Raw genomic sequence first — 24,468 nt, 5'->3', positions numbered from 1 at the left:
GAGCAGCTTCACTCATGTGTGGCCTAAGGTGAATCAATTCTTCACCTTGCAGAGGCTGTTTTCCTCATTTGTAAAAGGAGTTAAGGAGCCGATGGGATGGTGTAAGTGGCGGAGTTAGGAAATCTTAATTCCCAGTGCATATGTGACTTCCCAGTCCCATGCAGAAGAGAATCAGGAGAGGAACCCTAGCTGAGCTCCGAATGCAACAGGCAGCAACTTCCAACTAGTACTTCAGAAAACGGCTTGCGTTGCCGCAGACCTCCAGGAGAGCCAGGAGTTGCAGTCGAGAAAGAGAGCCTCCATGGGGGGTGTGCCTCTAGTCATCTAGACCGTCTGAGTGGGGAAGAAGTAAAGCCGCATCCAGCCGCAGCCCGAGCATCCCGCGTTACTCCAGAGTAGTAGCCAAGAGGCCCATAACGTTTTACGTCACTAAGATCAAGACCCGTCTTCAAGCGCACCAATCGGCGCCCACACAGGGTGGAAACTCGACCGCCCTGGCCAATGACAGGCCGTACGGCGGAAGTGCAGACACGATGTCTCGGGAAGATGGCAGCCCGGAGGGGCCGCAAGTTGATAGGCAGGTGCTCTGGCCAGAAGGTGAGCATCCTGGCACGAGGGGCCTTTGGAGGAGGAAGCCCCCGGAGCGCGAGCCCCAGCTCAAGGCGGGGGCGAGGGCGGACTTCGGCGGCACGGACACAGGACTCCTGCAGGCCCGGAGGGGCTGAGTGAGCGACCCGGGTGGGGGCGGCAGGGGGCGGTGGGATAGGTAGAGGGGCGAGGCGGGGCGGCCGGGACGCCCGGAAGGGGCGGGGCCTGCGACGGGGTGGAGTTTGTGAAGATCGGAAACCGGGCTCGGAGACTGGACCGGGGTGGGAGCTCGAGAGGCCGGGTTTGCGGGGTGGGCGTGGCCAGCGAGGAGGGGCCTGGGGGCGGGGCCTACAGGGACCCGGGACGGGCTGGCGAGCGCCAGGCCTTGGGGACCTGGTCTGCGGGGGCCTCAGCTAGCGGGAATCCTAGGCGGCGGCGGCGGCTTCAGACCAGGCCCTGCCCCACGGTCTCATCCCGTTGCGTTTTGTCCCTCTCGCGCCCCCAGCTCTAAACTCCGGGCCCTGTTCCCTGAGCTCTGCCCTCGGATGTCCCACCGACCAGAGCCTGCATGCGCCGTGGGGCGCCCCAGGACCAGGAGCTCGTGGGTTCCGGGCCTCCCGGACGAGGGTCCCGGGGCGCCCCTCCTCCCTCGGGACCTGTTGTCCCGGTGCTCGTCTTTCCCCCGGATCTAGTATTCAGAGCTGACCAGCGGAGCGGACCCCGGCAGCTGCTGACCCTCTATAATCCCACAGGAGCTGCGCTTCGCTTCCGAGGTGAAGGGATGGGCATTTTGGGCTAGGGTCTGGGAGCTGGCGGCGGGACGTTGTGGGGTGTGGGGGGGCGTTGTGGGGGAGGCTGTGTGGACTGGAGAAGTCAGATAAGTGCCGTCAGATGTCCCAGCCCCGGGGCGCTGGAAGAGACTTGTTCAGCCCTGGGGTAGAAGGCAAGGACAGGGCTTGTGAAGGGTCTCTGAGGCGATAGTGGATCTCTGTATGCCTTTATCCCTCAGTCTTGTGCACTGCACCTGCCAAATACACAGTGTTTGACGCAGAAGGATATGTGAAGCCTCAGTCCTGCATTGACATGTGAGTTAGAGGGTGGGGAAGTTGATGGAATTCAGGGATGGCTGCCACCTTCCTCTGAATTATTGCGCTGTTGTCTTAGGTCTGAGACCTGGACCTCTTCAACCTATTTTCTCATCCCTAAGAGAAAGGCTTCGGAGGGTGGGACCTCGATCCATTTGGATTGCTTCTTCACCCACTTCCTCCCTGTCTTGAAAACAGTGTGATTCGCCATGTGGCCCCCACTCCCAGCCACTATGATGTCCAGGATCGCTTCCGAATTGAGCTGTCTGAGGAGGGAGCTGAAGGCCGAGTGGTGGGGAGGAAGGACATCACCTCAGTCCTGAGGGCCCCAGCATACCCCCTTGAGCTTCAGGGACAGCCCAACCCAACGCCTCACCCAGGGCCTCCTTCCTGGACAGCATCACCCACAGCCGGACACTTCCCAGAAAGTGAGTTTGTTGGTGGGGGTTCTTGAGCCTTGCAGGGAGGGAGCACCTAGCAATACCTTAGAAATGAGCTCAAATTGCATTAGAAAAGGTCTCCTGGTTCAGTATTTGCTTTTTTGGTGGAAACATTTCTAGGACTTAAGATTTTATATCAGATTTGGGAAAGGGGAACAGAACAGGCAGAGTGACTGAAACACTGCTGAGGGGAGAAGCGGGAGAGTCAGGAGAGGTCTGCTGTGCCATGTGGGTTGTTCCCTGGCCGGCCCATGATTGAACTTGTGCTGTAGAGGCTGCGGATTGCTTCATAGTGCGGTGCTTAATCCCTTGCCCCACCAGGGAGGCCCTTAATTACTTTCTATCACATCCCAGCTCAGTTCAGTTCAACAAGAAACCTGTACTGAGAGATTATGCTGTACCAAGCTGTGTACTTGGCTTGGGAGACAGACGGCCCTGCCTGGCAGGTAGGTCAGGAGCCAGTAATCAAAGCAGATAAAAAGGATGCTGTGGCATCAGTGGAGAGAGGGTTTCTTGCAGTAGACAAGAGGCTCGAGGGAGGGGAGGGCACTTGACAGTGTTCTCTGGAGTGCAAAGAAAGTGGACACATCTTTCACATTCATCCTCCTTCCTGGAAAGCCTGGGATTAGGCAGGAGAGGACTAGAGCTTCTGACAAGTTCTGTTTCCCAGACCCCCACCCGCAGCTGGCCACCAGCTCCTTCCTCCTATTCCTGCTGACGGGCATCGTCTCTGTGGCCTTCCTACTGCTCCCGCTTCAGGATGAGCTCGGCAGCCAGCTGCCCCAAATCCTGCACGTCTCCCTGGGACAAAAGTTGGTGGCAGCCTACGTCTTGGGTGAGCATAGTAGGGACTTGGGCATCCAGGGCTCAGAGAAAGGAGTTGAGGGATAGGAAGAAGCTAACACAGCCCCAGGGCCGCTCAACGGATCTTGTTCTTTCTCCCCTCCCTAGGCCTCCTCACCATGGTGTTCCTTCGAACTTGAGCGCCCTGCTCAGCCTCCACCCGGTCCAGTCCACGGGCAGTGAGTGATGTGGGATGTGAGACAGCCACTGTGATGCCCAGACCTTGCCTCAACTCCTCCTTCCTTCATCCTTCCTGTCCACCAGCCCCACCTAAACCCTGACAGAAATACCCAGGGATTTGTATTAATTTTCCAAGTTGAATAAACTAAATTTTTAAAATTAAACTGAAAAATGTAGGAAACATACCCCTTTCTTCCCACTTCTTTTCCTCCAGTTCCTTCCTGCTCCCATTCCTAGGGGACCTGGGTGGTGAAGTGGACCAGTGGGCTTTTAGATCTGGGTTCTAGTCCTGGTACTGCCCAAAAATGCTGTGACCTTGATCAAGTCTTTTAATTCCTCTGTGTTTCAGCTTCTACCTCTAAAATGAAGGACTTGGAAAGGGGATTTTCACGATTCCCTTAAGCCCTAAAATAGGATTCTGTCCCAAGGAAACACACAAAAATACCAACAATCCTGTCCACTGTAGAACTGACGTCTCACTGTCAGGAGCCTCCTGCCAAGGTTGCCTGGATGCTTCCAATCTCCAGAATCCTCTTCTGTCTTTTGACCCTTTATTGGTTTTTATTTTGTCTCTTTAAGACTTCAACTCCCTTGGGTCAGAAATGCAAGGTCCTGGGGGCGTGGCATTGCCTGACATAACCAGTTTAACCAGGTAGGAGAAACTAAGGCACTGAAAAAGAATAGGACCCTAGAAAGGCAGGATTTCAACCCACCTGCCTTCCTTCAGATGTGGAGAAGGGGAGTAAAGGGAGAGGGGCCCACTAGTGGCAGTGGCAAGATTGTTCATTGGGGACAAAACCCAGCAAAATTATGTTAAAATAGACCCCATCTGTTATGCTATTGAAAGATTATCAGTTGTTCCAGCTTTACTTTGGGGGCCTGGGGAGCAGCCCCTCTGCCCAGAGGGGAGTCTTGCCCCTCCTACACCCACTGGCCCATGGTGTACAGAGAAAGGCTCTGCAACATGTGTCTGGGAGTATGGGTGGGCTTCACCACAGCGCAGCAAACCACTCTCCAGGTGACACATGTACAAGCAGCCACTGTCATATTGGACAGGCTGTGCCCAGGACCCCAAAAAGGCATTTCATTGAACATTAATAACCCTGCTGGTATTTGCTGTGAAAAGGCCTTGTTGCTGGTGACGACAGAAAGGCTTTCAGAGAGAGCCTTGAAGCAGCTATTGTTTCTTAAGTTTTTAGAAACCAATACTCAGCTTACCGTAGTTAGAGTAAGTGAATGTTAGTTTTCTGTGGCTGCTGTAACAATTTATCATAAACCTAGTGGCTAAAAACACTACAAATTAATTCTCTTATAGTTTTTTGGGGCCTGAAGTCCAAAATGTGTCTTCTGGGAATAAAACCAAGCCGCCAGAGGGCTGCATTCCTTCTGGGAGGGCCTAAGGGAGAAGGAAATGTTTCTTTGTCTTTTACTTCCAGAGGCCACCTACCTGCATTCCTTGCTTTGTGGTCCCTTCCTCTATCCTTAAGGCTAGGAGTGAAAAAATGAATGATTGTTGTTTTTAATTAAACAAAAAAAAGCCAGGAGAGTAGCATCTTCACATCTTTGCCTCTCACCCTCTGCTTCTGTTGTCAGACCACTTTTCTCTATTTCTGATCCCCCTGCCTCTTACAAGAACCCTAGCAATTGCATTGTCCCTCTCCCATCTAGAATAATCTCCCCGCTAATGTGCTGTGGATGCCACAGACTGGGGGACTTAAACAATGGAAAATGATTTTCTAATAGTTCTGGAGGCTAGATGTCCAAGATCAAGGTGTCATCCCATTTGGTGTCTCCTGCAGGCTTTCTCCCTGGCTTGCAGATGGCCACTTCTAGCTGTGTCCTCAAACAGAGCACTACCTGGGTCTGTTTACTCGAAGAACACCAGTGGAATTAGGTTAGGGCCCATTCTAATTGCCTCCTTTTAATTCAGTCACCTCTTTAAATGGTCTATCTCCAAATATAGAGACATTCCCAGGTGCTGGGGGATTAGGGCTTTAACATGTGAATTGGGAGAACACAATTCAACCCATAATACTCCCATCTCAAGTTCTCAACATAATCACATCTCAAAGTCTTTTTTTTTTGTTATGTAGGGTAACATTCATTCACAGGTTCCAGGGCTTAGAGGACATGTACATATGTGTCCAGACAGCTACTCTTTCTACTTCAGGGAGCAAATGGATGAGGAAGGACTGAGAAACTGTAACAGGGTGGTCCCCAGGAAAGGGGGAGGTTCCAGGTTTCCTGCCCCACCCAAGGGAGGGTGGGGCTGAGCAGGGAGAGAAGAAGCTGCAGAGGAGACTGAGGAAGGAAGCAGGATGGAGCCAGAAGGAGACCTGGAGGAGGCACATGGAGCCTAGAGATACGTGAAGAAACTGTGCTTGTCTTTTGGTCGTGGACTGGGTGACACAGATGTGGGTGAGACCCGTGGGGAAGTGACAATAGCAGCTTTTATCTTGATTTTGATTTTGCTCTTTTCCTTCCGGGCTTGTCTGGTTATTTCTGACCCTTTTCTGTGGGTCCCCACTGGAAGATGCTTTAGACTTGTGGCAGGCTTTGGGGCCTTGCTCTGGGCCAATCCCATTTGGATGGAGTTTTACCCACGAGGGGACGGGTAACTTTGGGTGCTTGATTTAGAAAATAGATTCTTTGCCTTTCCTGTATTGTTTCCAAATTGTATTAAAGTTCCTTCCCATTAAAGTCTCATATGCTTTGTGTTGATGCGGTGGATGGCAGAACCCATTTAGAACAGGCAGGTTTGCGGGGTTTGGGCTGCCCCTCCCCCTGCCCTGTAACAAAACCACTCTAGAAAAATGTGTTCTGGACAGCATGTCAGGGAAGCAAGCAGCCAAACAAGTTGCTGGCCTCAGTTCAGGCTCCAGAGAAACTACCCAGTCAGGGTCAAGGAAGTGGCAGTTTCACTTTGGAACCCAGAGACTGGACATCCTGAGCCAGAGACTAAGAAGTGTTCACTTGCACCATCTCAAGGAGCTGGGTAGCACCTCTCAGGCTGCCCTCAAGGCCCCAGGATTTATGCAGCTGTCCTGGCAATGAAAGCCAAGGCTACAGTCTCCTGAGACTGATTAAAGGTGAAGGAACCCAGCAGCACTTGGGATACCCTACCATATTACAGCTCCCACCTGCTTGCACAAAGATTGGCCCAAGGGACCCTGGGGGGAGATGAGATCCTGGCTTGGACCAACCTCACAGGTGTGTGACCACTGAAGACTCACAGGGCCCTGTGCTCAGAGGAGGGCCGTGTTTGTGGGTTAATGATTTTACCTTTGAATTTATTTTTTTAAAGATTTATTTATTTATGCATTCAACAACTGGGGTGTAGGCCAGATGTGCAGGAGGGTGAGAGGATTCACCAGAGACAGAGCGGGGAGCAGAACAGGCAGATCGATGTTAATACACTGCTGAGGGGAGCAGCAGGCGAGACAGGAGAGGTCTGCGCCAAGTGGGTTGTTTTCCTGGCCGGCCGGGGATTGAACTCATGCTGCAGTGGCTGCGGACAGCTTCATAGGTTGCGTCTTAACCCCTTGCGCCACCAGGGAGACCCTGAATTTATTTTTATAAGTGCAATCTGACAGGACAATGGAACATGTGCCAGGACTCCTGCTTCCCCTGGGTGGGTTCTCACCTGACATCTCCCTGCCCCCACCTAGCAACAGCTGCTAACTTTCTTTTCCAGCAGGTCCCTGGGTGCAGGCACAGGGAGGGTCCAGATCTGGGTCAGGTACATGTTCAGTCTACCAAATTGTGGGACAGAACCTTGAGTGCTGAAAAGGATTTGCCCCAGAGTATCTCCCTGTGTCTGAGGGGTCTGGACATTAAAGGTCAAATAAAAAATGACCACGACAGGTTAGAGATTGTGGAAGAAATAAGCCTTGTCCTTGCTTTTTGAGTAAGCGGCAACAGGCAGTACAAATTAAAGCGTCCCCACTTCCATTAGACACAGACCCAACCCCTTCGCCCCCTGTCCATGGTGGGGTTTGGAGAATGACCCTCCTTATTTCATCAGGCAGTTTGCTTAGCTGCTTAGGTAACCAGCTCAGAGTTTCCCATGGAGATAGCATTTCCAGTGCATTTTCTCTGGCCCTTTCTGCCCATCCCTTCCTGAGATCTCTAGGGAGGAACAACTGGGTGGAGTAAGGGTGAAGAAGCAGAAAGGTGCTTATAAACAACAGATGCAACTAGATGGTTTATTGAGGTCCCACCCTCAGTCCTTCCCATCACAGGCCACCTGTTGGCCACGGGCTACGGTCCCAGCCATCTCTCCCACCAAGACAGCTGGCCAGGTCCCAGGGCCTAGGACACTTTCCAGAGTGCTCTCTAGGTATGTGTGTATGAAAGGAGCTGCTCTTGAAGGGGAGGGTCAGAGAGGAGGCTGTGACTGAGCGAAAGGGCGCTGTCCACTGTCTAGCTGACAGTATGGCCCTTCTTTATGCAAAGTACTGCTCAGTCACTCCTATAGTTGCAGGGGTAGGGGTGTGTAGGTGAGTGTTGGCTTAGGTCACCCAGAAACCACTCAAGTGAGGGCAGGAGCACTCAGCAGGAGGCAGGGGTATATGGGGGTACCCCTACACACCCACATTGGACCTTAGAAGTTGTTATCGATGTTCCAGACATCCCCACTAAGGGCATTGGCTGCCCCCTGCAGTGTCCAGGTAAGCAGGGCCAGCTGGCGACGGAAGCGGCTCTCCTGGAAGCCCGGGCCAGGTGAGACCGCAGAGGAGGAAGCCTCAGGGTCCCTAGAGTTACCACCACGCAGCAGCCGCACGTGTTCAAGCAGGGCCCCTAGTGTGTGGTCCCCCTGGCCCAGGAAGATGTGGCGGAATGGAGAATCAGCGGGTGACACATACTGAGACAGGAAGTAGAACTCCACCTGTATGGAGAAGGGGAACAGGTCTGGGTGAGGCCTCTACCTCAGAGCAAAGGGCCTGAAGAGCAATTCCTAGTCTAGTTTGGGCTCTACAATAGTGTGTTTAACAATGTTGAGCCCTTCTTTATGACCCACCTCCCTTTGGCTACCCAATCAGGAAAGGTCATTTGGTGATGTCATCAGTAGCCAGGTAGGATGTTTGCTCCAATTGTATTTTGGGTCCCATCCCTTCAGTCACCTTAACTTTACCCACATTCCTCTTAGGAAATCAGTCTTCCCCATGTGCCAGACTCTCAGCCATGAAGGTGAGTGACAGTGGGGTGAGCACAGGTTTTGGGGTCAGATTGTGAGTTACTCCAAGCCTGTATCTAGGTCTCCCCAGACTTCCTCACCCATTCACTTCCCCCCATCCTAAGCCTCAAAGAACAATCTGTTGTCTTGTTCCTCTTAATGCCACAGCTTTTAGCAACCTAGTCATTCTGCCCCACCTCTACCAGTGTCCACAGGCCAGAGCCAAAGGTCAAGCAGGCAGCCCAGCCCCAGTGAAGTGCCTGATTCTGACTCAGATGTTGTTACATCTTTACTGAGATGGCTTTGCAACAGGGTGGTCCCCAGGAAAGGGGGAGGTTCCCTGCCCCTCCCAAGGGAGGGTGGAGCTGAGCAGGAAGAGGAGAAGCTGCTGAAGAGACTGAGGAAGGAAGCAGGATGGAGCCAGGAGACCTGGAGGAGGCACATGGAGCCTAGAGACACGTGAAGAAACTGCGCTTGTCTTTTGGTCGTGGACTAGGTGACACAGATGTGGGTGAGACCCGTGGGGAGGTGACAATGGCAGCTTTTATCTTGATGTTGATTTTGCTCTTTCCCTTCCGGGCTTGTCCAGTTGTTTGTGACCCTTTGCTGTGGGTCCCCACTGGAAGGTGCTTTAGACTCATGGCAGGCTTTGGGGCCTTGCTCTGGGCCAATCCCATTTGGATGGACTTTTACCCACGAGGGGACGGGTAACTTTGGGTGCTTCACTTAGAAACTAGACTCTTTGCCTTACCTAGACTCTTTGCCTTACCTGTATTGTTTCTTAGTTTTATTAAAGTTCCTTCCCATTAAAGTCTCCTATGTTTTGTGTTGATGCGGCGGATGGCAGAACCCATTTAGAATAGGCAGGTTTGCGGGGTTTGGGCTGACCCTTTTCCCTGTCCTATAACAGCTTGTTCCTAGCTCAGTTCTCCCACCTTTCTGGCTCCTCCTGTTCCTATCTGTGGGTGAACCCTCAGTTGGACCTCTTCTCCTCTTTACCCACAATCCAGCAGTTTTCTGCCCTGACTGTTTATTAGAATCACTTGGGAAAAGTTTTTAAATTACCATTTCTCAGCACCTCCCCAGCAAAATCAGAAGCTTTAGGGGCCTCACACACTCATATCTTTTTAGGGCCAACATCTTTCATTCACAGAGACATCTAGACCCCTGAATTCAAGCAGGCCCTCATGGGGAGTTTCCAGTTCTACTCACCCAATCATCCTGCCCTCCAGCTTCTTCCCCCCCACCCCAAGGGTGGGGGGGAGCACCTGGACACAGACACATAATATCTTCACCAATCTCTTCTGGAGCCTGGCCCTTTACCCACATTCCTCCTAGGAAACTATGGTGTTCCCCAGGTGCCAGCTTCTCAGACTTGAAGGTGAGTAAGAGTGGGGGGAGCAAAGGTCTTGGGGTCAGACTGCAAATTACTTAGCCTCTCTGGGCCTTAGTTCTGTGTACAATATTAGCAACCTCATAGGATTTTAGGAGAGTCCTATGGGGAACAAAATGAAGTAAGCCCCTAGCAAATGGTGGCCCTCAACACCCAGTCTGTCCTTGTTTCCTTCTAAATATCCTATCAGTCTGATCCCCTCACCCACAGTGGCACTTACTGCCATTTGCCACCCTCTGCCGGAATTCAGCCCTCACTAACTTTATTCTTTCTTCAGGTCATTCTTTCTTCATTCTTTCTTTGGCCATACTGTGGCCAAATTCTTCCTAAATTCCACTTTGTTCCCATCACCTGCCTGCTCAAAACCTTCCCTAATTTCCTTGATGCCCAAACCTGAAAACTTTAAGGCACTCAAGGCTCTTCACAGTTGATCCCTAGGCCACCATTTGGTGCTCTTCTTCCCTCCACTTCTCCATCAGTTCTCTGTTCAGGCTCTACTAGTCCACGCCCTGTTCCCTAGGACAGTCAGGCCTATTTCACTGTCACACCCTTGTTCTGGGTCTCCAACCAACCTGGAAAGGCTTTTCTTTGCACCAACCTAAATTCTGTCTGAACTTTAAGACCCAAGTCACGGCCTAAAGCAAGGGTCAGCATTTGTTTTCTGCAAAAAGCCACATAGTAAATACTTTAGGTTTTGCAAGCCATCCTGTTCCTGATGCAACAACTGAATTTTGCTGTTGTAGCACAAAAGCAGCCACATACAATACAATAACCAATAAGCATGTCATGTTGCAATCAAATTTTATTTATTAAACAGGAGGCAGGAGACAAATTTGTCTTTCTGGCCATAGTCTACCAACCCCTGGTCTAGATCTACCAAGTTTCCTGGGTGGGCATGAGCCCTGTGTTTTGGGTCTGAAGTCCTGAACCTGAGACTTGTCCCTACTCTGCCCCTTATACACAGATGCCTTTTGTGTAGGGATGACTTTTAGGGGTAGGGATGGGAGGCAATTTCAGGGGTGGGGTGAGATGTCTATTTGTGCTCCTGAAGTCTGGCACAGCAGGGATTAAACGAAGATCTGTAAATGAGAATGAACCATGCCCATCCACTCCTACCACAGGGTCTTCCGTGTCTCAGTGAAGGGGACAAAGGCAAGAGGAGGAGAGGTCAGGAAGGGGTGGGGGGAGAGAAGGTTGTAAGGAGAGAGAATAAGAGGCAGCAGGAGCAAGGGCAAGGACAAAAAAGCAAAAGGGATAGGCTTGTGAATAGAAAGAATGGGTGATGCCAAGGGACAGGCAGAATGGGTGCATGCAGGAAAAAACACAAGGGAGAGGAAGAACACCAGCTTACAGGGGGCACACAGACTTCCCAGACTGCGTGGGTACACAATGGGTTCCCCATTCACCCTACATTCACTAATAATTTTGACTTGTAGACCTTGTCCCACACCCACAGTCCCTAGCCATGTATTTTCCAAGATCAGATGATTGCAGGGTTGAGTTGTTAGGATGAAGAAATGAAAGAGAGGCAGGTGAGCTGCGAAGTATTCAAAGCTAAGCAGTGGGGCCTCCCCGGTGGCGCAGCGGTTGAGCGCTGGGTTGCGAAGCTGCCCACAGCCTCCGTGGCGCCGGTTCGATCCCCGGCTGCTCCCCGGCCCCGGAGGAGGATCCCACATGGTGCGCAGACCTCTCCTGCCACCCGCTGCTCCCCTCAGCAGTGTGCTTCGGTCCTTCTGCCTGTTCTGCTCCCCGCTCTGGCTCTGGTGAATTCTCTCACCCTCCCGCGCTTCTGACTGTACCCAGTGCATGTATAAACAAAAACAAAAACAAAACAAATATAATAAATAAATAAATAAAAACATGCCTCTATAAAAAAAAAAAAAAAAAAACAAAGCTAAGCAGTGACTGGTGAGGGAATAAGATCTTGATTAACTTCCACATGTACTTCCCCCAAGCAGCCTTTCTGTATTTCATCTATCTCATTACCAGAACACAGCTCTCCATGCTCTGCATTTCTTCTTCTTCTTTTTTTTTTTTTTTTTAAGATTTATTTATTTATTTATACAAGCACTGGGTCGAGTCAGAAGCGCGGGAGGGTGAGAGAATTCACCAGAGCCAGAGCGGGGAGCAGAGCAGGCAGAAGGACCGAAGTACACTGCTGAGGGGAGCAGCGGGCGGCAGGAGAGGTCTGCGCGCCATGTGGGACCCTCCTCCGGTGGCCGGGGAGCAGCCGGGGATCGAACCAGCGCTGCAGAGGCTGCGGGCAGCTTCGCAACCCAGCGCTCAACCGCTGCGCCACCGGGGAGGCCCTGCTTTGCATTTAATAAGCTTTTTGCACCTCCCGGGTCATAAGCTTGCCTATGTTCTGCAGACCATCAGGGACATGCTTTTTCTCTCCAGGGGGGTATCTCTTAGGGGGGATATGTGCACCCCTCCCCGCATCCTCAGTTCTGCCACCCGTCGGCCGGTCGACTATGGTCAACGGCCTTTCCCTTTCATCACTATGCAGGGCCTGTCTCAATGGTCCCTCCATCCCTGCCGGTCCGTGAAAGAGCGTCCCTGGCACAAGAGCCCGGTAGGGAGAAGCCGGGCAGGCATCCCCAGGGCGCGGGGAGGCGGGCGGGGCGGGGCGGGGCGGGGCTCACCCTCATGATGCGCACGTTGTACATGCGCATCAGCCTTTCGTCGCTGTCCTCGGAGCTGTAGATCTCCTTCCGCAGCTTCTCCGCCGCCCGGATGTAGTCTCCCCGCGCCGAGAACACCCACTGGAGGGTCAGTCCGCGGGCCTGAGGGCGGAGGTGCAGGCTGGGGCCGGCGGCAGGGCCTAGGACGCGGGCTTTGGCTGGGGGTGCAGGTGCTGGGGCACAGGGCCTGGCGGGAGGGGGAGGGAGAGGGGAACCCAAGGCTGGGAGCAGGGTGGAAAGGGAAGATGAAGACCCGGGCCTGGAGGTTGGAACAAATCCCTGGGGCTTGGGACAGCACCGGAGCTGGGCTTTAGGGGCTTAAGTGACTGGGGGATCAAGACCCAAGAGTTGGGGGAGGGGCTGGGCTGCGCTTTAAGGGGCGATGCCCACCCCCACCCCCAGTAGCAGGGAGCTCGGATGGCATCTTCGACCTTGAGATCCCCAGAGAACTCGTTGAGGCTGCCTATGTGCCTGAGGACCACGTCCCCATAGCCGCCGAAGTCGAGGGGCAGCAGGTGATCGTGGCTCAGTCGGATGAGGAGCTGCCCAGCGAGCTGGGCCACAGCCTGGGCCACAGCGGGTAGGCGGCCTCGCAGCACCCTGTGCAGGTTCTCATATGTGTCGTCTTTCGTGTGCAGGAAAGGGTATGCCTGGCTGTCCTGCGGGGACAGGGAATGGGGGGCTGGCGCTGGGCCCTGGTGCAGACCGAAGAGGGGCTGCTGCTGCCGGGCGGGCTCACCTCCTGGAAGGAGAACTCAACGGCAGGGACCCCTGCAAAGGCCGTGAAGGAATAGGCGCTGCTGTCCATGGGCAGTGGTCGGATCCTGAGGGTGGGCAGGTGGGAATGCTGTGTGGGTTCAGGTGCCCCCTCATCCCCGGCTTTCCTCCCCGCCCCCAACTTACACTTCAGCATCCCAGCTGTGATTGCCGAATACCACCTGCTCATAGAGGGTCTGCCCGCTATGGTTGGGAGAATCCACCTGGGGAGGGGGGGACGGCCACACTGGTCAGGCTCTGGCCCTCACCAGCTTCCCTTCACCCCTTCACCCCCTGCTCCTGACTGGGCTCTTGCCTGCTTCAGGATGTTCTCGATGAGGCTGATGAGAAGGGGGCTAGTCTTGGCATGGAATTTGTCATCTCCTGCAGAGAGGGTGGGGGAGGGATACCAGGCTCATGACTTGGCCTGAAGGCAGGGGTGTCCCTGAAACGGCCCAGGGGATGGCAGATGGCACTGCCCTGCTCACCTAGCACTGCATTGTCCAGGCTCACATAGACTACGGCTTTGAGGTGCAGCACACTCAGGTAGCCCTGTTGGTGAGGGACATGGAGTGTGGAACCACCCCTCCAGCTCTCCCCACTGATTGACACCTACCCAGGACCCCACATTACCTCCAGCCACTCCGTGGAGCCCACACTCCCAAAGTCACCTCCATCCCAGCTGATGAAAAGAAGACTTCTGCGGGGCTGGAAGCCTGGGGGCAGAGAGGATGGGCTCTGTTGGGGGTTAAGCAAGGCCACCTCTCTTTCTTCTTCCTTCCTGGGGTCTCTCCTTCCCTTTCACTACACGCCCATCCCAGCCCATCTCTCCTGGGTCTGTCTGACTCAATTGTAATTGGGATGGAGACTGTTTACATATGGAATCTCTTGCCTGCTCTTCACTCAGACCATGGGTGATTATTACTTTTATTTTTATTTTATTTTTTTTAAAGATTTATTTATTTATTTATACAAGCACTGGGTACAGTCAGAAGCGCAGGACGGTGAGAGAATTCACCAGAGCCAGAGCGGGGAGCAGAGCAGACAGACTGAAGTACACTGCTGAGGGGAGCAGCGGGCGGCAGGAGAAGTCTGAGCGCCATGTGGGACCCTCGCCCGGCAGCCGGGATCGAACTGGCGCTGCAGAGGCTGTGGGCAGCTTCGCAACCCAGCTATGCCACCAGGGAGGCCCTACTTTCATTTTTAGATGAGGAAATGGAGATAATAACTTGCCCAGGGCCACAAAGGTAGGACATGAGTGGCCAGGTTTGGAAGTCTGAATGGCCACCCTGCAGGCTGAGCTCCTAACTGCCTCTCTCCCCATCCTGGCTCTGTCATAGCCCCAGCTGCCTGGCCCAGGCCCTGCCCCTGACCTTACCATTGCTCACCATGGAAGAAAAGGTTCGAACCAGCTCCAGCAGTATGGCAGTCCCCACTGCTGATTTGGCTGCCCCTGGGCCCCACGAATCCCTCTGGGCCCCGATGACAACATAGTGATCTGGGGGAAGGGGGGATGTTTGAAAGGTGGGTGCTGGCAGAGCGGCACCACCATTTCTTCAGGCCTCCTCCATCAGTCTTCAGCCCTTCACATCTCTGCAACCCTACCCTTAATCCTGCTGCCCCACAGGGAATAGTTCTCCTCTTGGCGCAGCCTTGGAAGGCCTGCTCCTCCAGGAAGTGCCTGGAGTCATTCTGGACTCCATTACCTCAGCTGTCCTTATGGGCTTTATTCTTTTAAATCTCTCACATTCCTACCACCGGCATCCCAGCTGAGCCTCATTACAGGCCTCCCTGGGCTGCTCCCTTAATTCTTAAAGCAATGACACTCCAGCGTGCAAGAACCTGCTTTGATTCCCCACCTTTATGCATACCCAGCTATGCTGGAAAGTGTTTCCTATCTAGTCTGACCTCCCTTTCATTCTAGAACATCACCCAGCAGGTGCTTGCTCACCTCCAGTGCTTGGTTGCTCACTGCTGGGCAGAACTCTGGGTGGTTGTGACAGTGGAGTCTCACTGCTACCCTCCCTCATCCCAGGTTACCTTGAACTTGCCAGCCTACCTCAGAGCTAGCCCCTGCCACACCCTTCACTTCAGTCAAAGCTGCCCTCCTCCCTGGGGCACCTCTCTCGCCCCCTCCTAGGCCCCCTGCTCCAGCCCCATCTCTTGCCAGGGCCATTACACAGCTCCTGCAGGCTGTTGGGGATGCCGGGCAAGCAAGCACACCTGGCTCTGAACGGCCTTCGATGCAACCGAAGATGTTGCTGATGGGAGTAGAGACCCTGTGGTTGTTGACCATTAGGTGCAGGCCTGGCCCAGGGCCCAGGCGATAATGGGAGCCTGGTAGGTGCCCCTGCCATTCCTGGGGGGCCACTGGGCCTTTGAGCTTCCTGGAAAGAAGTGGAGCAGAGTTGGAAATGGCAGAGAGGCCCGGGCTGTAGAAGAGCCCAAAGACCCCTCTTCGCTCTTTCCTTCCACCCCCAGCCCTCCCTTGCTGCTTCTCACCAGTCCTTGCTCACCAGTCCTGCCTCGGGCAGTTGTGCAGGTTGTGTACTGCTCAAGGGTGTCCAGGGAAGTGGGTATGAAATCGAGCTGTTGCTCTACCCACCAAATGGTGGGTCCTGGCAAGAAGCTGTGCTCACCCAGAATAAGGGCCAGTCTCCTAGTTCACCAAAAGGCACCTATAGGCTAGTGGCAGCCTACCCTTCCCTGCCCCCTCTCCTGACCGCCATATGCCCCTCACCTCAGCAGAAGGGATGCAATGTCTGCACTGATGGGCTGAGCGGGGATGCTAGGGAGGCCTGAGGACTGGACTGGAGGAAACTGGGTTTGATTGAAGGAAGGGAAGCCAGGTGTGTAGGGGTCTCCAGTTCCCAGGTGGACCTGTGGGGAGAGGGGTGCTGACAACGAAACTGTACGGGCTCTCAGGAAGAGTGTGCCAGCTTCTTCCCAGACAGGAGATGGGGCCGGGGACCTGGGAAGGCACTGCCGCCTTCTTACAGACTCACGTGTCCATACACAGCCCGATGGCTGGACAGGCCTAGCTTGTGTGGGTCCTGGGAGAAGTCTGCAGGGTCAGGATATATGAGTACTCCTTGGGCCCCAAAGTCCTGGGCACTGGCCACCTGGGGAAGACAGTGGCTAATGGACTCCTTCGAGAGAAAACCAACTTGTAAGGGCAGGAGGAGCAAATGCAGGTGAAATAACATGGCCTTAGACCTGCAACTGTGGGTACCACAGGGAGACTGTGGCAGGACTTCATTCCCTCCTGCAGTGCCTTGGCAGCCCTCAAACCTCATGGGACCCCACATGCCCTTATTTTTCAACTCCCCATCCCTCTCCTGATTTTGCTCCCCACCATGTTCTTATGATCCACGTGGTTCTCCTCTCTCTGACAGAGGATCTTAGGACTGCCCATCTCGCACCCTCGCCGCCCTTTTCCATTCCCCCATCGTGGGTTCTTCACCTTCTGGGCAAAGCTGATCACCCCCAGGCGCACCAGCAGGAGGCGCCCCGCCGGCTCCACGCCCCGGGCGCGCAGGTCCTGCAGGTCCTCTGGCCGCCCGTAGTGGGCGTACACCAGCTCGCCCTGGAGACGGGGAGCATAGTGAGGCGCACACGACGTCAGCTCCTCCACCACCAGGGAAGGGGGTCTGGCTGTCCCCCTCCCGCCCCACCCCTTCCTGGGGGCTGAGCCCGAGGCGCGCACCGTGGCGTTGCCGGTGGCGCTGTAGGGACAGTAGACGTCGGGGTCCTCCAGCGGCAGCTGCTCCTCGAGCCTCCCGGCCTCACCGATCCAGTGCAGGGTATTGGGGCGAGCCCTGAGGGTTGGGGCTGTTGAGCGTGCACACCCCGCTCGCCGCGCGCGACCCTCCCCCCAGCCTCGGCCCCGCCCCCACGCGCTCACGGGTCGGGGAACTGCAGCCCCACGTAGTGCGTGTCGGTCCACACGTGGTCCAGTTTCTGGCGAGACAGCGCGGCGCGGATGTCCCGGGCCAGAGACGCCATCCCGGCGGAGCCGGCCACCCTTTCCCGAAGGCTGATCTGCCTAAGCGGGGAGAGATGGGGTTGGGGCACTGGAGGGGGAAGGCTGGGGAGGTGGAATCCGAGCGCTGCCCAGAGCCGTGGGCAGCGAGGAACTCCTGTCTCTCCCTCACCCTGCCGGCACCACCCCTCCCATCACCACCAGGACTGCACCCTAGGGCCTCCAGGGCCTCCTGCTCGGCCATCCTGCCTGCCTCCCTTCCGTTTTTCCAGGCTCAGGCTACACTCACTGTTCTAGCTACCTCTTCCTCGCCTCCTAAGTGCACTGACCTGTGCTTTGCCCCCGCAGGAGAACACTTTTCTTACAAAGTATTCATTGGGCAAAAGTGGGGGACCCTCCATCTTCCACCTGGATCTCACAGAGACAACTTACACATGGGGGTCCCTTGTCTCTTTGGAAACCTCACCCTGATTTCCATAGTCACCACCTGACTGTTGAGTCTCTTGGCACTTGAACTCCCGATTCTTCCATCTCACCTCAACCACTACATGGCCTCCCTGTCACCTGGCTCCCCCTGTGCCCTCCCTCCTCAGTGCCATCACTGAATACCCACCCCTCTAGCTTGGCAGAAACTGAGCTTTCTCGGGCCTCCCCTGGTGGCGCAGCGGTTGAGCGCTGGGCTGCGAGGCTGCCCTCAGCCTCTGCAGCGCCAGTTCGATCCCTGGCCACCGGCGAGAGTCCCACCCAAAAAAAAAAAAAAAAAAAAAAAAAAAACAACTGAGCTTTCTCTTGAGAGGTCAGGCCTCCTCTTGAAGAAGGTGACTTGGGTTCTCCCACCTCCTCGCCTGGAGTGGAGGCTACTGACTCCACTGTTCAAGTTCCTGACCATTTCTCCTCTGGTAAAACTCTTTGAGGCCCATGCCATCCAACCCTTTCCACCCACCCCCCTCCCCCAGTGCTATTATCTTCCAGTCAGTCGCTTGCTCTCTTTCATTGAGGACTTTGGCACCTGGCTTATTTTCCTCTCCACATCCATGGTGCCTCTGTACCCCATCAGAATCCACATGGATGATCCACCCAGTGTCAGTCATCCTGTCAGCTCACTGGGGCTACTGTTCTGTTACTATCCCTGATCTCACTGGCTTCCTCAGCACCATTCCTGTGCCCCCAGCCAGTCCCCTCCAGGGGCTCAGGTGTTTGGAACTGCACCTGTCAATGAATTCTTAATATCTGCGCAGCAGTAAGAAACAATAGACTAGCGGCACACATTACTGTATAGACAGAGCTTGAAAACAGTGTTATGTGAAAAAAGTTTAAGTAAAAGCACACATTAGTGATGACTATACCTGCAGAATGAGCCTTGGAGTGTTTTTTCCCAATGTTGCTTAAATTTTAAAATGAACATTTTATACAATGTTTTGAAAAATCTACATAGTGCATAAAAAAATCTACATCGTGCATAAAACATGACAGCCACATGTGTATTTAAAGGCACACGCCCAACTTGTTAGGTGGGGTGCTCCTGGAGGAGGGGGTGGGGGGAAGTGTTCAGGGATAGGGAGGGAAAATTCAACAGGATGCCTTTTCACTGAGGATACTGTACTGTGGTCTTGGGAGTAGGATTGACTCCATTCCTTGCACTGGACCTTAAAAATACCCACCCACATCTGATCACAATAAACTCTTCAGTTTTCTCTCTCTTTCTTAGAATAAAATCCAGAAAACCTCATGTCACCAGAAGGCCCTTTATGACCTGAGCCACAAAGACCTCCTTTTACCTCTACTAATAGACTACCATCCTCCCACTTCAGAGCCTTTTTACAGCCTGAAATGCTTTTCTACCTTTTTGCCTGGCAAGCTGACTCACCACTCAGGTCTCAGCTAGCTCCAGGCTAACCCAGGTCCCCCTAGTTAGAGTCATTCCTCACACTCTTTACTTTTCCTTCAAGGCATTGATTCTAGTCATAATTATGTCATGAATGTAGTTAATAGTTTAGTGTTGATTTTCTTCCATAGACTGTAAGTTCCATGATGGTAAAGTCCAGACTGTTTTGTTCTCTGCTTTATCACCACCATCTGCTTAGCCCAGCACCTGCCACAACAGCAGATGTTCAAAATCTTTGTTGGACAAATGAATAAATGATGCATCAGAGCCACCCCCAAGCTGGCCATCCATTCTCCTGGCTATACCATGGATTTTGTCATTACCTGGAGCTCCATCTCCAGAATGCTTACCTATTGAAGATTTACCAGACACTAAGCACAAGGCACGTGGTAGTGCCGGAGACTCCAATATCAATGAGACACAGTTCAGACAAAATTGAAAAGTTTCAGAATCTATTCTCTGCCTAAAGCTTTTCAGATTCCAACTTGCCCCCTTACCCTCATTATACCTGTTCTTCAACCCCATCAAACACTCCAGACTGTCCAGTTTCTCCAGGTCTCTGCTCCTGCCTGGCTTTCCTTCCTTTCCCATACAACCTAGAGTCATTGCTTGTTCTTTCACTGCTACACTCCTGCCTCCCTGCCCTTTGATGGCACCCACAGTGCCACACCCCAGCCCTAGACCTCTCAAACTGTCCACCTGCTCAGCCTGTATTCAGACTACCACATTTAAAAGCCCTACATTTAAAAAAAAATTTATCCATTTATGCATACAAGAACTGGGGTGTAGGCCAGAGGTGCAGGGGGTGGGAGGATTCACCAGAGAGAGTGGGGAACAGAACAGGCAGATCTACACTGCTCAGGGGAGCAGCAGGCAAGACAGAGAGGTCTGCTGCGCCATGTGGGTCAGCTCCCTGACTGGGGATCAAACTCATGCTGCAGAGGGGACAGCCCCACAGTGGTGAGACCTAAAACCTTGTGCCACCAGCGAGGCCCCAACCCTAAATTTTTAACTATAGTTGATGTCACAAATTTAGGTCTTTTAGCAAGGCAAATCTAGTGTATCAAAAGACTAATAATAGACCTTAATCTTTAGCCTTGAGCTCATGCAGACAAGGAAATCTATTAATACAAACTACTGCATATACTAAAACTGGAAAAAGATTTAAAAACAAATTACTACATAAACATTAAGGAAGAAATATCATGTGATCATCATAGTACATTCTAGAAAATTTTTGAAAAACATTCTATACCTATTTATTCCTTTCCTGATCATCAAAAAAATTAAGTCTCAGGGCCTCCCTGGTGGTGCAAGGGATTAAGCACTGCACTATGAAGTAATCCGCAGTCATTGCAGCATGAGTTCAATCCCCGGCCAGGGAGCAGTGGTGCAACAGACCTCTCCTGCCTCGCCTGCTGCTCCCCTCAGCAGTGTGTTTCAGTCGATTAGCCTGTTCTGCTCCCCACTCTGTCTCTGGTGAATCCTCCCACCCCCCACATCTCTGGCCTGTACCCCAGCTCTTGTATGCATAAATAAATAAATCTCTAAAAAATTTTTTTAAAAAAGTCTCAGTAAGCTAGGAATAGAAGGAAACTTCCTTAATTTGATTTTAAAAAGCTCTCCAGAGACTACAGGAAAGTTCACACTCGGTGACCAAGTATTATAAAAACATTCCTATTAAAATCAGGACACAGACAAAGATATCTACTGTCATCATTACCCAAATTCATGATCTCTCCAAAGCAATAAGAACAGGATGATGAGTGGATTAAGAAGCCGTGACATATATCAATATAACTAATGGAATACTATGCAGCTATAGTATTGGCCATTTGGAACAACCTGGATAGAACTGGAGGGGATTATGCTAAACAAAATAAGTCAGAAGGAGAAAGACAAATACCAGATGTTTTCACTTATCGATGGAGTGTAAAGAAACAAAACAGGGATTAAAGACACGGTGCAATCAAGCTATCCGCAGCCACTGCAACATGAGTTCGATCCCCTCGAGGGAGCTACCCACATGGCGTAGCAGACCTCTCCTGTCTCGTCCGCTGCTCCCCTCGGCAGTGTATTTCAGTGGATTCGCCTGTTCTGCTCTCCACTCTGTCTCTAGTGAATCCTCTCACCTCAACACCTCTGGCCTACACCCCAGCTCTTGTATGCATAAATAAATAAATCTTAAAAAAAAAAAAAAAAAAGAGGGCCCCCCTGGTGGTGTAAGGGGTTAAGATGCAGCCCATGAAGCTGTCGGCAGCCTCTGCAGCACGCGTTCTATTCCGCCTGGCCAGAGAGCTCACCACATGGCGCGGCAGACCTCTCCTGTCTCGCCCGCTGCTCCTCTCCCTCAGCAGTGTTTTCGGTCTGTCTGCCTGTTCTGCTCCCCGCTCTGTGTCTGGTGAATCCTCTCACCCTCCTGTGCTTCTGGCCTGTACCCCAGTTCTTGTATAAATAAATAAATCTTTTAAAAAGATAAAGAGGTGTGATCCTCTACCTCTGCTTCATATACAATGTTGTAAACCAATGTTTCCTCAATAAAAAATTTAAAATGAAAAAGACAGTTACAGGGCCTCCCTGGTGGCGCAGTGGTTGAGCACTGGGATGCGAAGCTGCCCGCAGCCTCTGCAGCGCCAGTTAGATCCCCGGCTGCTCCCGGCCACCGGAGGAGGGTCCCACATGGCGCGCAGACCTCTCCTGCCGCCCGCTGCTCCCCTCAGCAGTGTACTTCGGTCCTTCTGCCTGCTCTGCTCCCTGCTCTGGCTCTGGTGAATTCTCTCACCCTCCCGTGCATCTGACTGTACCCAGTGCTTGTATAAATAAATAAATAAATAAATAAATCTTAAAAAAAAAAGAAAAATACAGTTACAAATATTGAAAAGGAAGCCGTGAGTCTCCCACTATATAGCTTAGATGATTATCTACTTAGAAAACCCAGAAGAATCCCCTGAAAAACTATCGAATTTGTTTGCTTGTTTTTCTGATTCCCTGAAAATGTTCATTCTCTGAGCTCCCAAGAGCTCCCCACTGCCATAGGTCACCATCTGAGTTCCTTGGTATGACACTCCAAACTTTCTGGGTGTATCCCACCTCATATCTGGATGCTAGAGCTCTTTGTTCCCATTCAGTCAGCTCCCACATGTCGCCAGTGTGTCACCCTCAGTCTGAGCCTTTGAACCTCCTCTCCAAACTGCCTCCCTCTCTCAGCTCCAGATGCCTGCCACCCTCCCCAGACCACTGAACAGCGGGGAGGGAAGCAGGTGGAGGATTCAGAAGGGGGTGGGGGCTGAGGATAGGCAGAGGAGGAAGAGGCTGAGTCTGAAGTTGGTGAGGCTTCTGAGGCCTGGAGGGGCAGCTGGGTCCTTACCTGATGGCGTCCTCCAGGTAGCCCTCTCCCAGCAGCCGCAGGAACAGGGCCTGGAGGTCACTCCAGTACAAAGTGCTCTGCTGGAAGTCCAGGCCCACCTCATAGTTCACGTCCTCATTGACCACCAACACGTCACCCCCGCATGCCTGGCAGGACGCTCGGAAGGCCACGTAGCCCAGGAGGAAGGCTGGCGGGTGGCAAGATGGAGATTTTCCCTGTCCCTCTCTGGACCCCAGAAATCTCCCTCCAGCCCAGGCCCTTCACTGGGGGAAGGGGGCATGTTGCTCACCCCCAGTGAAGATCAACAGGGCTGTCAGAACCAGATACGGGGCGGCCCTTCGTCCTGCTGTCACCCAGAGTCCAAGGTTTTGCCGCCCCGTTGTAGGATTCAGGGACTCAGGACCCTTCAGCTCCATGGGGCAGAAGCGGGCTGGTGGTTCAGCCCCCTCCTCCCAGTCTTCCTCCTCCAGGTGGCCCTGCTGGGTGCCTTCCACAGGCTTGTAGACTGTCTGGGAGGGTCGTGAGGACAGCCTTTGCTGTGGAGAGCACAACGGGTAGGAGATGGGGGGAAGAGGCTAGGGAATGGGAAGAATCTGGCAATAGAAGTGTTAGTAAATTCAGGTGCCACATGAGCACAAGGCAGGGGAGGGGGCCTGAGAGGCGTGCTGGAGAAGGCAGGGGAGGGCCAACCCTGGAGTTTGGGAGGAGGCTGGAGAGAAGGCCTAAAGTGTCCCCAAACCCACTCTGTCTTACCGCTCTCTGGAGTAGACCCCAAAGCTGCTCCATGCTTGTGCGTCCTCCTGAGCCCTGCGGGCTATCCCTCTAAGCAATGATAAACCGTTTGTGGGAGCCCCAGAGGGCCCCTTATCAGCCCTAGCAGGCAGCCTAAGCCCAAGCCCTTCCTTGTCCCCCTTCCTCTAAGGGTGGGGTGCAGCCCTGGCCTCAGTCCAGTCTCTGGGACATGGCCCACCAGCCCAGGCTAGAGGATGAGGGGCCAATCCCTCCCCAGTCCTGCTCCTGCCCCCTTCCTGCAAAACAATCAATTTTTTGACCTTGGGGCAGACTTTGACCTCCCAGTTACAGGCAGGGTTGGAGGAGGAGGGCTGATGACTGAGGAGGGCGGAGATATGGATGCCCCTTCCCTCTCTTGCTTCCACCCTTCCAGTGTCCTCCAGACCCCTTCCTAAGCTCCCCGCTATGAACACCTCTGGCCCATACTCATCTGGCTTGCAGACCCCCAGTGCTCCCTGCTCCAGTGGGATCCTAAGCTGAAAGTGCCACAGTGGTGTGACCCCAGGCGGGGGAGGGGGCTTTGGTCTGGCCAAGTGGATGTTTGTCTTTTCAGGATCTGACTGAAAGGCGGTCTCAGTCTCTCCTTGGCTGCCGGGGAGGAGCATGGATGAAAGCACATGATCAGGCAGGACCAGTGGGATCCTGGACAAGCCCCACTAGGATCAGTGAAGAGTGGTGGCCAGGTGCAGGCAGAGCTGGGTGTCCTTGGACAAATCACAGTCCTCCCTGGGCACGCACGCCTTTTTAGTCACCAAAGCAGTTAATCATACAGGTTTCTACCTCTTTTGGGTCTGGGATACGTCAAGGGCACAATCACTAAACTTCACCCACAATTTGAGGCAGGCGGCACGGGTCCCGGCCAAGGACTCCAGGACAAGAAGCTCCGGAATAAACGGGTCTCCCTGGCAAACCTCAGCTACTACCCAATCGGTACAGAAATTCTGAGATGCTGGGGTGCACCAGCGCCCCAGGCTCCGCCCCCTTCTCCGTCACCTCCAAGAGCCAGGGCCTGAAGACAGCCCGGCGGCGCCCCCCACCAGAGCTGGCAGCCGGGGCGGCGTCCTCGGGCGCAGCCTTCCCGGAGGCCCGAGCCCGCCCAGGCCGCCCCTCCGGCCTCGTCTAGGCCCCGCCCCGCGGCCGCCCCGCCCCGCCGCCTCCCGCCCCGGCGCGGCCTTTAGCCGGGTCCTCGGCGCGCCTTTGAAACCTGAGGCGTCCGCGGCCGCTGGGACTCTGCCCTCGCCCGCAGACCTTGCCCGGAGTCCACCCGGGGATCACGAATGGACGTAGGTGTGGCCTC

The 24,468-nt window shown here is 53.6% G+C and overlaps 2 protein-coding genes across 4 annotated transcripts; one reads left to right on the top strand and one right to left on the bottom strand.

The window, feature by feature from the left end:
* The first annotated feature begins 833 nt into the window (after positions 1–833).
* MOSPD3 (motile sperm domain containing 3) lies at positions 834–5,872 on the top strand. Of its 2 annotated transcripts, XM_037506945.2 has the most exons (6): positions 834–869; positions 1,094–1,361; positions 1,598–1,673; positions 1,872–2,101; positions 2,784–2,948; positions 3,065–5,872. In XM_037506945.2, exons 2-6 carry the CDS (start codon positions 1,157–1,159, stop codon positions 3,094–3,096), a joined length of 708 nt encoding a protein of 235 aa, XP_037362842.1. In that variant the 5' UTR covers positions 834–869; positions 1,094–1,156; the 3' UTR covers positions 3,097–5,872. The 2 variants fall into 2 exon arrangements, with proteins under 2 accessions (XP_037362842.1, XP_037362843.1); XM_037506946.2 differs by lacking the exon at positions 834–869 and having other exon boundaries at positions 879–1,361.
* Positions 5,873–7,220: 1,348 nt separating this feature from the next.
* On the bottom strand, positions 7,221–24,152 carry TFR2 (transferrin receptor 2). 2 transcript variants are annotated; one of them, XM_037506943.2, is made up of 19 exons: positions 24,003–24,152; positions 23,133–23,201; positions 22,669–22,915; positions 22,380–22,566; positions 17,050–17,190; positions 16,852–16,963; positions 16,609–16,731; positions 16,151–16,267; positions 15,886–16,025; positions 15,369–15,532; positions 14,524–14,643; positions 13,779–13,861; positions 13,634–13,697; positions 13,462–13,529; positions 13,293–13,369; positions 13,129–13,213; positions 12,821–13,048; positions 12,351–12,491; positions 7,221–8,024 (listed from the first exon to the last, which is right to left on the bottom strand). In XM_037506943.2, exons 2-19 carry the CDS (start codon positions 23,163–23,165, stop codon positions 7,740–7,742), a joined length of 2,415 nt encoding a protein of 804 aa, XP_037362840.1. In that variant the 5' UTR covers positions 23,166–23,201; positions 24,003–24,152; the 3' UTR covers positions 7,221–7,739. The 2 variants fall into 2 exon arrangements, with proteins under 2 accessions (XP_037362840.1, XP_037362839.1); XM_037506942.2 differs by lacking the exon at positions 24,003–24,152 and adding an exon at positions 23,598–23,803.
* Positions 24,153–24,468: the final 316 nt, after the last annotated feature.

The sequence above is a fragment of the Talpa occidentalis genome, unplaced genomic scaffold (genome assembly GCF_014898055.3).
Source record: "Talpa occidentalis isolate TD23 unplaced genomic scaffold, MPIMG_talOcc4v2.1 talOcc4.12, whole genome shotgun sequence".
In the NCBI taxonomy this organism is placed as follows: domain Eukaryota; kingdom Metazoa; phylum Chordata; class Mammalia; order Eulipotyphla; family Talpidae; genus Talpa; species Talpa occidentalis.
This window is presented reverse-complemented; position numbering and strand designations above follow the sequence as displayed.